This window comes from Giraffa tippelskirchi, chromosome 9 (assembly GCF_054371585.1).
Source record: "Giraffa tippelskirchi isolate mGirTip1 chromosome 9, T2T-mGirTip1v1.2.pri, whole genome shotgun sequence".
Classification (NCBI taxonomy): Eukaryota; Metazoa; Chordata; class Mammalia; order Artiodactyla; family Giraffidae; genus Giraffa; species Giraffa tippelskirchi.
In genome coordinates, this window is record NC_137283.1 from 44,787,159 (window position 1) to 44,802,547 (window position 15,389).

A 15,389-nucleotide genomic window follows, 5' to 3' on the forward strand; every position below is an offset into this window, starting at 1 on the left:
TGTTTCCTCTCCAGACCCATTCTTCAACCTTCTCCACCAAAAGTCTCAGAAACTCTGAACCAAATCAACACCAACAGTTAGGTTCAGCCAATGGTGGGTTACAGCAAGAAATCAGAAGACTAGAGACAGTTATTGGAGGTATCCTTTCCCCCAAATTCCACCCTTATCACCTCACCATTTATCTACCAAGTACCCTTTCTGTACAGCTACTATCCCTGGGTTTGAGAAACCACTCCCTCCCCTTGCTCCTTCAGGCCAGGAGTGTGGCTTACCCCAAAAGTATGACACCACTGCTTGTTGGTTTCTTTTACCATGCATTTGTAATAGTCTCATTATTAAACTTGCCTCTATTACTCCATTTGACAGGGCATTATTTTATCCACAAAGCAAAAAATATAGATGGGAGTGATGACAAGAGGGACATCCAAGGGACAGAGACACGGTCAAAGGCTATCTTTGGTACCACCATCTTTTTCTGTGCTTGAAGATTTATCTTTTCCATATGAATGAAAACACGGCAAAATAAACACTATTTCCTAATTGTGACCACATGGCACTAAAAGAGGTATGTATGTTCTAGCAAAGCACAGCCTTAAGGAGTTAAGATTCACTCCTGTTTTGCCAGCAGTGAGGAAAAGTCACAAACTCAAAATGACAATACAAATAAAATTTCCTCCTGGAAGGACCCAAAGGAAACTCCAAGTATTATTCAATTCACTTCTTGCCTTTTGCTGTTTTCTATATGCATGGCAGCATCGAAATCCTTCCCAACCAGATACATGTGTGCTATGATTAGATATGAAATTCACTATAAGAAACTTATTAAGCAGATGTTCAAATCCAGGTCTGTGGATGATGTAATTTTTAAATATAATTAACAGTAAATGCAAGGTTATATCCATATGTTCTTTCAGTCACTTAAACTGTAGTCATGGAAGAGGGATTTGGATATATTCTGCCATCTATCTTATCAATTTATCATTAAAAGCTCTGGCAATTACTGTCAGTTGACTGATTAACTCCCCCAGAATTAGGAGTTCACTGAAACCTGGTTACATGCATTATCACCTACTGTAATTTACACAGTGGAAAATGGTTGAGGATTGCTGTGCTGTCTTGTTAAGAAATAGGTACATTTATTTAAACTCTGTACTATTCTCTCAAAAGCCTTTGCTCCAAATATCTAACCCCGGGTATTCCCAGTATACCTAGTGTTTCTCCTTTAGCAGCAAGCACAAAAAGCAGTTTAACTCAAACTATGATCAGTTACCTGCAAGTCGGCATCAAACTCATGTTTCAGGTGTGCCTCTTCCGCAGCCTCCACAAGACGCTGGAAAGATAGAAAGCAACACAAAGAATCAGAAGTGTGACCTGGACCCCATTTCAACATCGTGAAAATGCTGACATTTCTCCATTGCCCCAGAATGACAGATCATACCATGGCATGCAAACTGTGACCTGGTGCCTGTGCTCCCACGAAACTGAAAATAACATCAGTGTCAAAATCTAGTGTTTGCTTTCATCATCCAATCATATATGTAATATAAATGCACACATGTTCTGTATCCACTTTCATAAAAATTCAAAGACACTGGTTCTTGAGGCCAGATAAGGACTCCAAAACTCACCTAGAAAAGTATATTTCTTAAGCATAGAAAGCCCACAGGCAAGATTTATTGAATTGAACTGAGTCCAACTCTAAGTGGGCTTTCTTCCCCAGTGGTTTGGAAACAGTATTTATTTTAATTCCCTCAATCATTTAAGGTCAACTCTTTCTGCACCCAGCTCTGGTGCATAATTATCAGGTAACATTTATTTAAAGTTAATAGTACATCAATGCCATCTTGACAATCTGCATCCCAATAAGAAAATCACTAAAATTAAATCAATAACTAACAACTACAAATACACAGCTGTTGTCACTCTTCTCTGCCAATGAAATTCAGCCAATACATACTGTTATGAAACAATTTTTATAAAATTCCATTTAACGCCAATCATTTATTCTTTAATTTAAAGTTATCAACAGTAGTTATTTCTCACCATGAAAATGTAAGATACAGGATATTGCAGAAAACTCATTTAGTGAAATAATATTTCATTGAAATTTTATTGAATTTAAAGAAAAACTTCAGATGCCGGTAAAAATTAAATCGTTTATATTTTTCCCACAGTTATTCTTGTAGCCTGAAGATCCAGTGCCAATTGTAGTGAAGGTACAATCCCCTATCATTGTGAAATCTGGGCAAGCCCTGCTGCTGCTGCTGCTGCTAAGTCACTTCAGTCGTGTCCGACTCTGTGCGACCCCATAGACGGCAGCCCACCAGGCTCCACCATCCCTGGGATTCTCCAGGCAAGAGTACTGGAGTGGGCTGCCACTGCCTTCTCCGGGGCAAGCCCTTCCCTTCTCTAATTCTTGGGATGGTTTCCTCATCCCAAACATAAGAAAAGACAATCCCAGACCAGTGGTTCTCAAAGTGGAGTCCCCCACCAGCAGCATCAGTTTCACCTGAGAACCTGTTAGAAACTCCCATTTTCAAGTCCCATCCCAGTCCTACAGAATCAGAAGCTCTGGGGCTGAGCTCAGCAAACTTTTTTTTTTTTTTTTTAGTATCTATTAAAATATCTTTTAAAAAAAATCTGTGTATGTATGGCATAACATGAAATGTATTTCAACTACAAATACTGCAATACAAGTCACAGGGCACAAGAAGATAACACAGTAGAAACAATTCTATAATACTGTACAAACCACTGACACCAGCCAGAACACTGTTCTTTGTGTGAAGCAGTTGCGTCCATGAGAATTTGAATCCTGCTGGCTGGTTTTTACGTTCATTTTCAAGTTAAATCTGCTGCATGCCTTTTTTAAACTTAATTTATCTCACACATTTCTTGTTTCCATAAAGATATTTTCCCATCATGCTCACTACAGTGCTTTAGGACATATGATTCAGAAAAAGTTAGTTAACTGGCAGCCACACATAATACTGTCTCATGTGAAGCATGGAAGTACTTTGGAACAGGGCTCTTTGAAAGGACATAACCTTCTTGTGATGGAGTTATCCTAGTCTGCACTCTGATGCCAACAGGAGACAGGCCTACATTATATGAGAGAATTCAGGGGAACCCCTGGCCTCTTCCGCACCAAGAATAGACTCAGTTGCTATGCACAATGATAATGACAAAAAGCACATCAAGAACCATGGACACCTTTTGGAAAGAACAAAACATTGTCAATCTTTCTCAAAACACTCGTATAAAGATAAATGAGTTATAAGAAATGTTATTTAAGAAAGAAATCATGTGCCATAAATTTACCTAAAACAGAGCAGTCCTGGAGACAGTGTTCCCATTGTTAATAAAACAAAAATAAACTGAATCATCATTAACAAAATCAAAACCACTCAACCTCCAACTCATGCTTGCCAGCAAAAAATAATAGCCCAGAGTGTCCTTTTCTGAGCAAATATACTTATCATCTAAGTCAAATTAAGTATGTTTTTAAAATAATTTTGATTATTATTTGCAGGCAAGGAAAATCAATTTAAATGTGCTATTATTTTAGTTACTATATAAGGAACTGCCACTGAGTCTGAGGAGAACTGTTACTCTATCATATCTATTAGAAAGGCAGTGTTCTTTTAATAATAAGTTAATTTTCTCTTGTATGAATTTCTCTTTTGGCTTTGCAGATGGGGCTACAGAATTGTGTGTTTTTTAATTAAAACTGCATGCTAAAAATAAAAATGGTTTTGAAGACTAGTATTCAAAATTGAGATTTGAGAAAGCAGCAGTTTTGTCCATAGGTACCCTTTCCCCCTTAATAACTGAGCATTTTCTCACTAAATAAAAATGATAACAATATAGCGGAATATATATCCTGGCTTTGAAACAAAGCACCTACAAGCTAAAAACTTGCAATTCATCAATTTATACATATTACATTGACTTTTCAGGTTTCTAAATTACTCTTCCTTTTTAGTGGAATAAACACAAAAGTTATCTTTATATATATAAAATGCTAGAAGCCATGGACCATGGATAGTATTTATAGCTCTAGTGAAGGCAAAACTGCCAAGGGGAACAGCAGGGGTATTAAGGCATTTCATTTAAAATCACATCTTATTTCTTGTTACAATGAATCCACATATATCATGCAACAATACAGAATGCACAGTCTTCCATCTCCTCCCCTGAAAACACTTAAATCAAGGCTAGCGTTAAAGACATTGGAGATGTCACATTCTCTGTCATGGTCCAGAAGGGGGGAAACAGGACATCAAGTCAAAGTAAAAATTGGATCAGAAGAAGAAAATGATGCTTTGTTCTACTTGTATTTCATTTTTTGGTTCCATATCTTTTTGGCTTAAAAGGAGAAAAGATGGAAAGAAATATGCAGTGAAAAGTGGGGAGAGTAATGGAAAATACAGTTCCACAACCAAAGTAACTTATTACTGGAATCCTACTGATTCTATCAGGTGAACAAATTGTGCACAAGTGAAAAAAGTTTTTAATAAATATCCCTAAAATTGGAGCAGGGACAATTATGCCCAAAAAGCCTTAAGGCAGAAACATAAAAATCATATGCAGGACTTCCCTGGTGGTACAGTGGATAAGAATCTGCCTGCCAATGAAAAGGACACAGGTTTGATTCCTGGTCCAGGAAGATTCCACATCCCGAGGAGCAACTAAGCCCATGAACCACAGCTATTGAGCCTGTCCTCTAGAGCCCCTGAGCTGCAGCTACTGAGCCCATATGCTGCACTCCTGACACCCATGCACCTAGAGCCTGTGCTCCGCAACAAGAGAAGCCGCCACAACGAGAAGCCCGTGTACCAACAACAAAAAGCAGCCCCCACTCGCCTCAACTGGAGAAGTCCGAGGGCAGCAACGAAGACCTAGTGCAACCAAAAATAAATAAATAAGTCAATAGATTTTTTTTACAAAATGCATGAAAAGCAAAGAAAAATGTTATTTTTATTTCTCATGTTAAAGATAAAAAGCTTTGGCTTGTAAATTCTATGATCATGTGACAGGAATTTTAACGAAAATTTCAAACTATTTAATATGTCTAGTGATTTCACTTTGTGTTTTACAAAGACATTTAATGCTCATATCGGGTTTTTATTGCCCTTTTTCTCTGAAATGAATACAAAATTCTTTCTCAGATAATGCTTAAATTCAACTGAAGGGATTTCTAAGGAAAATCTGTGGTCATGTTAACATAGCGCTAGTTATTAAATTGTATTTAATACCAGAAAAAAGATCACATGATTCTTCCTTCAAATCAACAAGGGCTAAACTTGCAGAAAAGCAACTAAATGGGGCAATCAAAGAGAAGCAACAATCACTGTCACAACCACACCCAGCGTGGCATGGTTCATCTTTTCCTTACACAAAGGGTTAGCAGCTTTTGTTTTAGGGACTGCCAATGAGTGTGATGGAGTAAAAGTTACATGCTGTGCCAATCAGTGTGTATAGTAAGTGATTATTATCCTAGTACCATGTTACGATCATGTCTTAAACTTGACATACTGACCACCTGAAGAGATAAGGACAGAGGAAACCCAGGTTCTCCCTATAGTCACAGATTTCAAACTCAGTTGATCTGAGAAATAAAACTGAAAAATCTCTATTCTTATTAAATGCCTACAGTTTATCAAAAGATCTGTCCAGAAATCTGGACAAAATGAGACTGATTTGTTCCAAGATTAATTCCAAACACTCCATCCTTGTATGAAGAATCAGAAACCAACAGTTTAAGAACCGTCATGTTGGGGGGGGAAAGTAAGATATTTAAATTTACATTTTCACTCCATCTGGTGTTAATCCCTTCTCTTCGCCAATCTGGATAGAGTTTTTATCATTCTGTAACAGTATAGATCAGGGCTCCCCAAGAGACTCAGTGGTTAAAGACTTCACCTGCCTATGCAGAAGACCCAGGAGATGTGGGTTCAATCCCTGGGTTGAGAAGATACTCGGAAGAAGGAAACAGCAACCCAGTCCAGTATTCTTGCTCAGAGAATCCCACGGACAGAGGAGCCAGGCAGGCTATGGTCCATGAGGTCACAGAGTCGGACATGACTAAGCGCACAGGCAACCGTGTAGATAAATCTCTGGTGCTTTTGCAGCTGTAGAGTAATTGAAGCACTCGTATCACCAGTGAGCCATGGAACATCATGAGGTGGTTTACAGAGGCTGGAGGACATGCATAAGGAAAATAGCTATTTCTCTCTAAAGAGTTAAATGACAAATCATGGTCACAATAAGCCACAAAGGTTCCCAGAAAAAAAAATTACATTTAATTTGAGCTATAAAGGAAAGCAGGACTTTCCAGCCCAAAGAAACACGGAAAACAAAGTTTTGGAGGCAGGAAAACTTTTGGGACTTTGCTTTAGAAACAGCTGGATCTCAGAGACCTATGCAGAGATCGCATCAATGGCTGGATTACCATCAGGTAGTGAATCAGCGCAAAAGGAATAACCTGGAGAGATGAACACCAACTAGACAAGAAATCCAAGACATCTTTCCCTCCTACTCTGAAACACTGAAGCTGAAGTTAAGAGTTATATCTGAGTCTAATAATATTTAGTAATCCTTATTGATACGAATGTTTTTACTTTTCAACTCTGATAGAAAAGGCACATATAAATCACCAGCTATCAAGATGATCGTTCCTTTAGAGAAAAACAACTTTTAAGGAGCCTTCATTATTTCTTTGTTCCTGTAGAAGAAATAAGCTTTGTTGCACACGAATGAACATTTTGTATAAAATGACCTTCTGCTTGAAAGCTGCAAAGATTGCTTCTGCTTAAAAAACAGCAAACATTTCAAAGTAGATTATAAAAGCTAATCTATAAAGTTTCCAGAGAAAGCAGGTAACAGAACAATAGAGTAAACACATCCTGTGTATGTGGGGAGAGTTTTCTTTCCTTCCTCTACCCCCTCTCTTCCTGTCTCCTTCAGATTGCATAAGGCTACACCAAACTTTTACAAGACAAAATAAGCCTAAGTTTACATCAGAAGACTGGATCACAATCAATAACAAATTATCTTTGTTTCCACAGGAGATACCTGTTATCAATTTGAGGCTGATTCGATTAATAACTGTTATCAACATGAGTGGCCAATTTCCAAACCAAAGCTATCTCATTTTACACCTAAGGCTGCATTTGCCAAAATGTAACATTTGCAAAACTATTGAACATGGAAACAGCCAAACAGCTCAAAAGGCTACCCAAAGGCCAAAGCAGCTGGGATGAGACAGAAAGAAAAGACAGTCTTATATTTCAGCCCAAGCAAGTTTTTCCAAATGATCCAGCATTTTAGAATGTGGTCTTCTACATAGGTATCCTCCTGGCAGTGGTTTATAGAGTTGGATTATCAAAATCAAGGCTATTTAACCGTGAACCTTGTAAAGTTCCCTCTGAATCCTTCAGTTTAAAGATAACTGAATTCTTTCCTTCAAGGGCAATGGAACTGTCATGAACTTCCCGAGAAGATATAAGTCCAGTGTAAAAAGAGCTATGGTATTAAGTCAGTTTAAGAATAAACACCTTTTTTACACAATGGAAACCACCTATCACCCACCATGGTCAGAGGGCTCTGACCACGTTGAACAAAATTTTGTTCCAGCCCTTAATTACATCTTTCCAGGGCCGACTGAGAAGTTTTGACCAGAACCCACAATGGCAGAGCATTGAGGGTACTCTCCAACTAGCTAAGGAAGATGGGAGCATCTGCCTAAGATAAGAAAGATAAGATAAGGTGCACCCAAGTTAAGAAGGTGATAGTCCTGGAGAGAATGTCTAAGTACAGCGAGTTTCCAATCCCGGCCGTAGCAACAAGTTCCCATCACTCCTGTTCAATTTAGTTTAACAAGTATTTGTTGAGAACCTATCAAGTAATCAGAGCAGCAACAAGAACTGAGTAGGACACTAAGGAGATGACCTAATCGTGGCTCTAAGCTTTTGGTCTTTTAAACATTACAGCTCAATAGAATTCGAACAGTCTCAGAGCCCAAGAACAAAGGTTTGAATCCAGATCTTCCCACTCAGTAGCTACTTGACTCTGTGAAAGCCTTAACTTCTCTGAGTCTTTGTTTTCTTACCCAGTGAACTGAAATAATACCATTTTTAGTCTGTATCTCCATGTGTGAATTTGATGAGCATGTACATGCAAAACATTTCCTGAAGAATTCCACACAAATGTAATTAAGCTATCATGGTAATGGGGCAGGGGAGGAGACAAAATTTTCAAGCATAACGCAGTTTGACTGGAACAAGAAAAGACCACAGAGTCTATGACTCCCATAGTTGGCTCCCATGTGGGGAGAACTTGGAAAAGCAACACAAGTTCACAGTTACATGGAGGTTATGTGAAAGTTAATTCTGCTGCCAAGAAAAGGACTCCAAAATCTGTGTTCTCAAACACAAGGCTGTGCACCTGCTCCTTAAGGACTGGCTTTCAGAATCCACTACTCTTTTTTTAGCTTCAACAGCAAAATCTGTGATCAGTGGGGTGAAAATGGAATGAGGCAAGGGCCTTTATAAAGTTTTGACTGATGCCCTCAAAATGGCAAAAACACAGAAATTAAGCTGTTTACCAAAGCAAGCTCTTTTGACGGATGGTACCGGTGAGACAGAACAGGACAGCGAATATGGCAGGCACTTCCCAGCCCCTGGGCCCCAAATACAGTCAGGGAAGGAAAATTCCTTTTACCCTTGCAAACAGAGAAATATTGAACAATTTCCATGTCTAATCAGATTTTACCTACTCAGATGGATTTTTATGTAAATGTGATGCAGGGGAAAAGCTATTTCAATTCTGTTTCTATTCTCTCCTTGTATCCACCCATCCAGATGTTCGCCAGGCAACTTCAGTTTGAAAGGGAACACATTATGTTGGTCCAAGAGTAGGCTCCGGGGTCAGACAACCTGACCTGAATCCTGGCTTGAGCTACTTCATTAGAGTACTCTGGGCAAAAGTTCTTGGCACCTTATGAATGTCCATTAATGTCAGCTCTTATTATTGTTGATGATGATAAGACAGTGCTGATGATAATTAAGTATATGAGAAGAATTACACTAAAATCTGGGCCATAAAGATGATCAACACATTCACAGTTCAGCTGGGAGGAGAAGCAAGTATTTATAATTAGTGTAGTGTGGGCTATTATAGGAGGCCCCACAAGGAGATAACAGCAAATTATTTAGTTTCACACTGCCTATCCCAGTGCCAAACTGTTCTAAGTACTTTAATCAATTAATCCAGTTAATCCTCACAGCCATCCTATAAAGGAAAGCACATACATTTATCCCAACTTTACATATGGTAGAACCACAGAGCAAAGAGGTTTAAGGTGTCATGACAACTCAAAGTAAGGAACTCAAAGTAAGATAACTCTGCCAGGGAATGGGGTACCAGTGTGGGGAAGGTTTCATCAATGATGTGACAGTGAGTTTGAGTTAAAGGCTGAGTGGAAGTCAGCCAACTGTCTAAGAGAAATGAGGGGTGACTGTGCAGCAAAGGCTCCACGGAAGAAGCCTCATGAGTCTGCAGAGTTGTAGGTGGTTTGGAATGGGGAAGGCCAGTGGTGTGGGGAGAAGGGTACAAAGAGGCAGGCAAGTGGGGTTCAAATGAGCAAGGGCCAGGAGCAAGGCCAAGGAACACTACGTTCTGTGCACTACAGTCAGGGTGAGGAGCAAAGAGGTCTGATTGGGCATAAAAGCAACATGATCAGTTCTGAAACTGAAGTCATCTTTAAAGTAATATGGTAGCAATGATTTAAAAAACAGATTAGACTCCTATATCTAGATTGGAAGGAAAGAAGGGAGGAGGAAGGAAGGGATGGATTTGAGGCATACCAGGAAAGGAATGCAGGGTGAAGGAAGGTTTTAAGGTGAAAATATGCTCACAGTCTGTGAGCAGTAATAAGCAAAAAGTAGCAATGAGAACTGTCATGAAAAGCTCCCTGCAGGCCCAGGACAGAGCAGTATTCAGATACTTCCCAAGGACCAGAAAGCCATTAGCAGGCCTCCAATTCAAAGAGCCTTAAACTTAGACTTCCTGCATTAATCTCCTAAAGGAGCACAGGTATAGTCACAGAGAAACCATAGCACTGGAAGAAGATGCATCTCTTTCCTGGACCACACAGCCTGTGGTGCATATAATTTTTCTTTACTGTATCCTTTACTTCTTGGGAAAACTCACTCTCTGCTTAAAAAAAAAACAAAAACAGTAATGTGTTAAATGCAAATATTTAAAATATACCCCAGTTTTCAACACTGTTTTGTCGTTAGGTCCATATAGTCAAACCTATGGTTTTTCCAATAGTCATGTATGGATGTGAGAGTTGGACCGTAAAGAAGGCTGAGCGTCAAAGAATTGATGCCTTCAAATTGTGGTACTAGAGAAAAACTCTTGAGAGCCCCTTGGACTGCAAGGAGATCAAACGAGTCAATCTTAAAAGGAAATCAACCCTCAACATTCATTGGAAGGACTGATGTTGAAGCTGAAGCTCCATTACTTTGGCCAGCTGATGAGAAGAGCTGACTCAGTGGAAAACACCCTGATGTTGGGAAAGATTGAGGGCAGGAGGAGAAGGAGATGACAGAGGATGAGATGGTTGGATGGCATTACCAAATCAATGGACATGAGTTTGAGCAAACTCTGGGAGACAGTGAAAGACAGGGAAGCCTGGCATGCTGCAGTCCACGGGGATGCAAAGAGTACATGACTGAGCAACAACAACATTTCTTAACAGACTGGGAACCTTGAAAAATGAAAATGGTCTGAGTTCCTCTTGACTTTTGAAGGATCTTGAGTTATCAGACCGAGTTGGCTTTTACTTTTCTAAGGTAAAGTCAACCACACATACGTATGTGTGACTTAAATGAAATCAAGAATAAATAGTGAAAAATAAGACCATTCCTGTGTCTTGGTCCCCAAACATTTTATGCAAGTCCCTTGCTTCAGTGTGCTCAGAAAAGGCCCTCCTCCAGCAAAAGAAATAAGATCCTGAAGCCAGCATTCTAAACCCTGCCTGATACTTTCCCAAAAAATGACTGCTTCAACTTAAGATACTGGGCAGCAAGGGGAGCAATCCTGGGGGCAGGATCCTGTCTATATATGAGCTATACAAAAGCTATATATGAGCTTGTAAGTCCTTTGGAAGCTGAGTAAACCAAGGGGCTGGTTCTGAATGAAGTGTGTGTGCCTTCAACTCATCTTCCGTTCTTTTTCCCTTCTAATTCTTATATGGCCCTTTTGTATTCAAGGAATGACATTTTCACCATTGGAAACAGGCTTACCATTTTAAAATTCCAAGGATGAGAAGCCAGCTTAAAGGATAATCTGGCTCTCCCTTTTTTAATGCCCAGGTAATGAACTGAAATTACATAGATTTGAATTTTATAGAAAGTTATTCATATACTTTATTCTCTCTGCTTCAACTCTCTTTCTCCTCTGTCAACTTTTAATTATAACTTTATTTCAAAATGACAATCAAGTAAGCAGATATATGAACACATGCTAGTGGTAAAAGATTGGAGGATTTTTTTTTTAAATGAAGAAAAGACAGAACTAACAAAGGACTGATTCCATAGTACCTAAAAGTAAATTAAGACCAAAAACTGAAATTCTTTCAAACGTTTATGCAATTCATTTGTAAACCAGGCTTGCTTTTTTTTTTTTAATGTGGAACATTTTTTAGTCTTTATTGAGCTTGTTACAATATTGCTTCTGTTTCACCTTTCAGTTTCTTTGGCCAGGAGGCATATGGAATCTTAGCTCCATGACCAAGGATTGGATCCGCACTGCCTGCATTGGAAGGTGAAGTCTTAAACATTGGACTGCTAGGAAAGTACCGTAGACCTGCTTTTGACATTCATCATGCTTTGCTCACACATACTCCCTCCTGATCGGTCATGCTCTTCAGTTTGGAGTCTTAAAACTTTTCAATGCTCTTACAGGGCTCAAACAAAATTGACAACACACTGACAGTCTATGTTTGCCTTTCTCCAAACACCCAAGCCCCTAGACACACAGAGCAGTAGTCAATTCAACCACATAAAATGTCCACTCTGTGAATCAAAAGCAGTTAAATCTCAGCAAGTCTACGGTTTCAGCAAATACATTTGGACTTTAGTGGGCTTTAAATTCCCTTTAATAGTCTAAAGGAGCAAAATTATTTTGACCAAATTACGAGTTCGACAAAGACATAGAAGATGGGAATGAATACAACAGAGGCCCTTCTTTGTGCCGAGCACTTTACAATGTTTGCCCATTTAAGTTTTACAATAAGCCCTTGGGGAACTATCCTTATCACACAGATGAGAAACATGTTTTAGAAGGTGAAGGGACTACCCCAAAGTGATCCAGAAAATGAGTTATAGTGTTAAGAATGACGCTCATTTTCCAGTGACTGTCAAGATGAGGAGATCCCAGCTGGGAGAAGGATGTTGGATTTCATTATCCTCCCAGTCTTTTGACCCTTCCCCAAAGCCCTTCAATAAAATGGCTTTATTCCCTCCCCTCACAAAGAAACTCAGGACACTCCCACTTGGCTAAACTGCTATAAACACTTGCATCATCAGTGCCAATGCGGACACCCTCTACCGTGATAAGGATCCTTGAAACCATGGCCACTAACAGCTGCCTCAACCGGTCCTTACGCAAAGACTTGAGTCTAACAAATAAACTGATGACATGATGTCTTGATTGGATCCTGACTGTCATGAGTATTAAGCTTCAAAACCAGGTAGAAAGAGAGAGGCATAAGAGCTAGACTGGAGGAAATGATACACCCTCATATCTTTTGCACTATATCAGAAACCGTGCCTGCCATCTAATTATCTGATGAAAGAAAAACAGACTGATGTTCTGGTCATAACTTTTATCATGCCCCAAAACATGGATGCAAATCTATCATTGAAGGAAAAAAAAACACAATCTGATGGGTGACCATTACCTATTATCTCTCACAGCTCAGTGATCCTCCCTTTCAGGCCTGGAGACCTTTTAGAGAACTCATCTCCATGGTGACAAGGAGTTGGCACAAGAGTCAAGACCAAACATCTAGTTTTTGATGTGATGAGAGAGGCAGTAGCCTTATGTGGTCTGAGAGCAGCTGCTCACACGTGTCCTTTAGGCCAAGTTCCACTTGATCACCACAGGGAGCCGAGCAGAATCAGCTCAGTAGGAGCAAGACACTGAGCAGGAACAGGCTGCTGCACCTAGAAAACACAGTCCTCCCACTGCACTGTCAGTGCCTCCTGAGCATCAACCAACGGAGAGGACCCTAGCCTTCATGGGCTTATGTCAGAAGAGGCAAAGAGAACAGATGCAAACGAGGGAACAGATGCAGTAGGTCACATCAGGTAAGAATGAGTGCCATAAAGATTATAAAACAAGGTGGCATGGTAGAAAGTGATAGGGACACAAATGTTTGCAGTGTTCAGAAAAGAGATTCCCAAAAAATCAACATGTACCTGAATATCAAGAAGGAGCCCAAGAGCTGCTGCTGCTGCTGCTAAGTCGCTTCAGTTGTGTCCAACTCGGTGTGACCCCATAGACAGCAGCCCACCAGGCTCCCCCGTCCCTGGGATTCTCCAGGCAAGAATACTGTTGTGGGTTGCCATTTCCTTCTCCAATGCACGAAAGTGAAAAGTGAAAGTGGAGTCACTTAGTCGTGTCCGACTCTTCACGACCCCATGGACTGCAGCCTACCAGGCTCCTCTGTCCATGGGATTTTCCAGGCAAGAGTACTGGAGTGGGGTGCCATTGCCTTCTCCAGCCCAAGAGCTACCCAGGAAGAAAAACAGCAAGTGCACAGGCTCTGAGGTGCTGGCTACTTAACTCAAACACAGATCCACAATCTGAAACCAGTGGTGCCAGGTGTGACTAGTTCAGGATTATTTGAATTTTAGAAAGGTAAAATGATACACATATCACATATTTGTTACAAATCCTAAAAGATGATGCTGTGTAAGTGCTACACTCAACACGCCAGCAAATTTGGAAAACTCAGCAGTGGCCACAGGACTGGAAACGGTCAGTTTTCATTCCAATCCCAAAGAAAGGCAATGCCAAAGAATGCTCAAACTACCACACAACTATCCTCATCTCACACGCTAACAAAGTAATGCTCAAAATTATCCAAGCGAGGCTTCAACAGTATGTGAACCGAAAACTTCCAGATGTTCAGGCTGGATTTAGAAAAGGCAGAGGAATCAGAGATCAAATTGCCAACATTCGTTGGATCATAGAAAATGCAAAAGAGTTCCAGAAAAACACCTACTTCTGCTTTACTGACTATGCCAAAGTCTTTGATTGTGTGGATCACAACAAACTGTGGCAAATTCTTTAAGAGATGGGAATACCAGATCACCTTACCTGCCTCCTGAGAAATTTTTATGCAGGGCAGGAAAGGAAAAAGGAAAGTGAAGTCATTCAGTCATATCCAACTCTTTGCGACCCCATGGACTATTGCCTACCAGGCTCCTCCGTCCATGGGATTTTCCAGGCAAGGGTATTGGAGTGGGTTGCCATTTCCTTTTCTAGGGGATCTTCCCAACCCACGGATAGAACCTGGGTCTCCCACATTGCGGGCAGATGCTTTACCGTCTGAGCCACAGGGAAGTCCTAATGCAGGTCAAGAAGCAACAATTAGAACTGGACATGGAACAACAGACTGGTTCCAAATCAGAAAAGGAGTACGTCAAGGCTATATATTGTCACCCTGCTTATTTAACTTATACGCAGAGTACATCATGTGAAATGATGGGCTGGATGAAGCAAAGCTGGAATCAAGATTGCCGGGAGAAATATCATTAACCTCAGATATGCAGATGACACCTCCCTTATGGCAGAAAATGAAGAGGAACTAAAGAGCCTCTTGATTGAAGTGAAAGAGGAGAGTGAAAAAGATGGCTTAAAACTCAACATTCAGAAAACTAAGATCGTGGCATCTGGTCCCATCACTTCATGGGAAATAGATGGGGAAACAGTGAGAGACTTTATTTTCTTGGGCTCCAAAATCACTACAGATGGTGACTGTAGCCATGAAATTAAAAGATGCTTGATCCTTGGAAGAAAAGTTATGACCAACATAGACAGCATATTAAAAAGCAGAAACATTACTTTGTCAACAAAGGTGCGTATAGTCAAAGTTATGGTTTTTTCCAGTAGTCATTTATTGATGTAAGAGTTGGACCATAAACAAAGCTGAGCACTGAAGAACTGATGCTTTTGAACTGTGGTGTTGGAGAAGACTCTTGAGAGTCCCTTAGACTGCAAGGAGATCCAACTAGTCAATCCTAAAGGAAATCAGTCCTGAATATTCACTGGAAGGATTGATGCTGAAGCTGAAGTTCCAATGCTTTTGC

General features: G+C 40.1%; 1 protein-coding gene across 1 annotated transcript in view; it reads right to left on the reverse strand.

The window, feature by feature from the left end:
- CACNA2D3 (calcium voltage-gated channel auxiliary subunit alpha2delta 3) overlaps positions 1 to 15,389 on the reverse strand; it is an 871,068-nt gene that overhangs the window by 579,988 nt on the left and 275,691 nt on the right. The window contains exon 5 of the mRNA XM_081524871.1: positions 1,271 to 1,330. Within this exon, the coding sequence (XP_081380997.1) occupies positions 1,271 to 1,330 (60 nt within the window). The remainder of the gene's footprint in view (positions 1 to 1,270; positions 1,331 to 15,389) is intronic.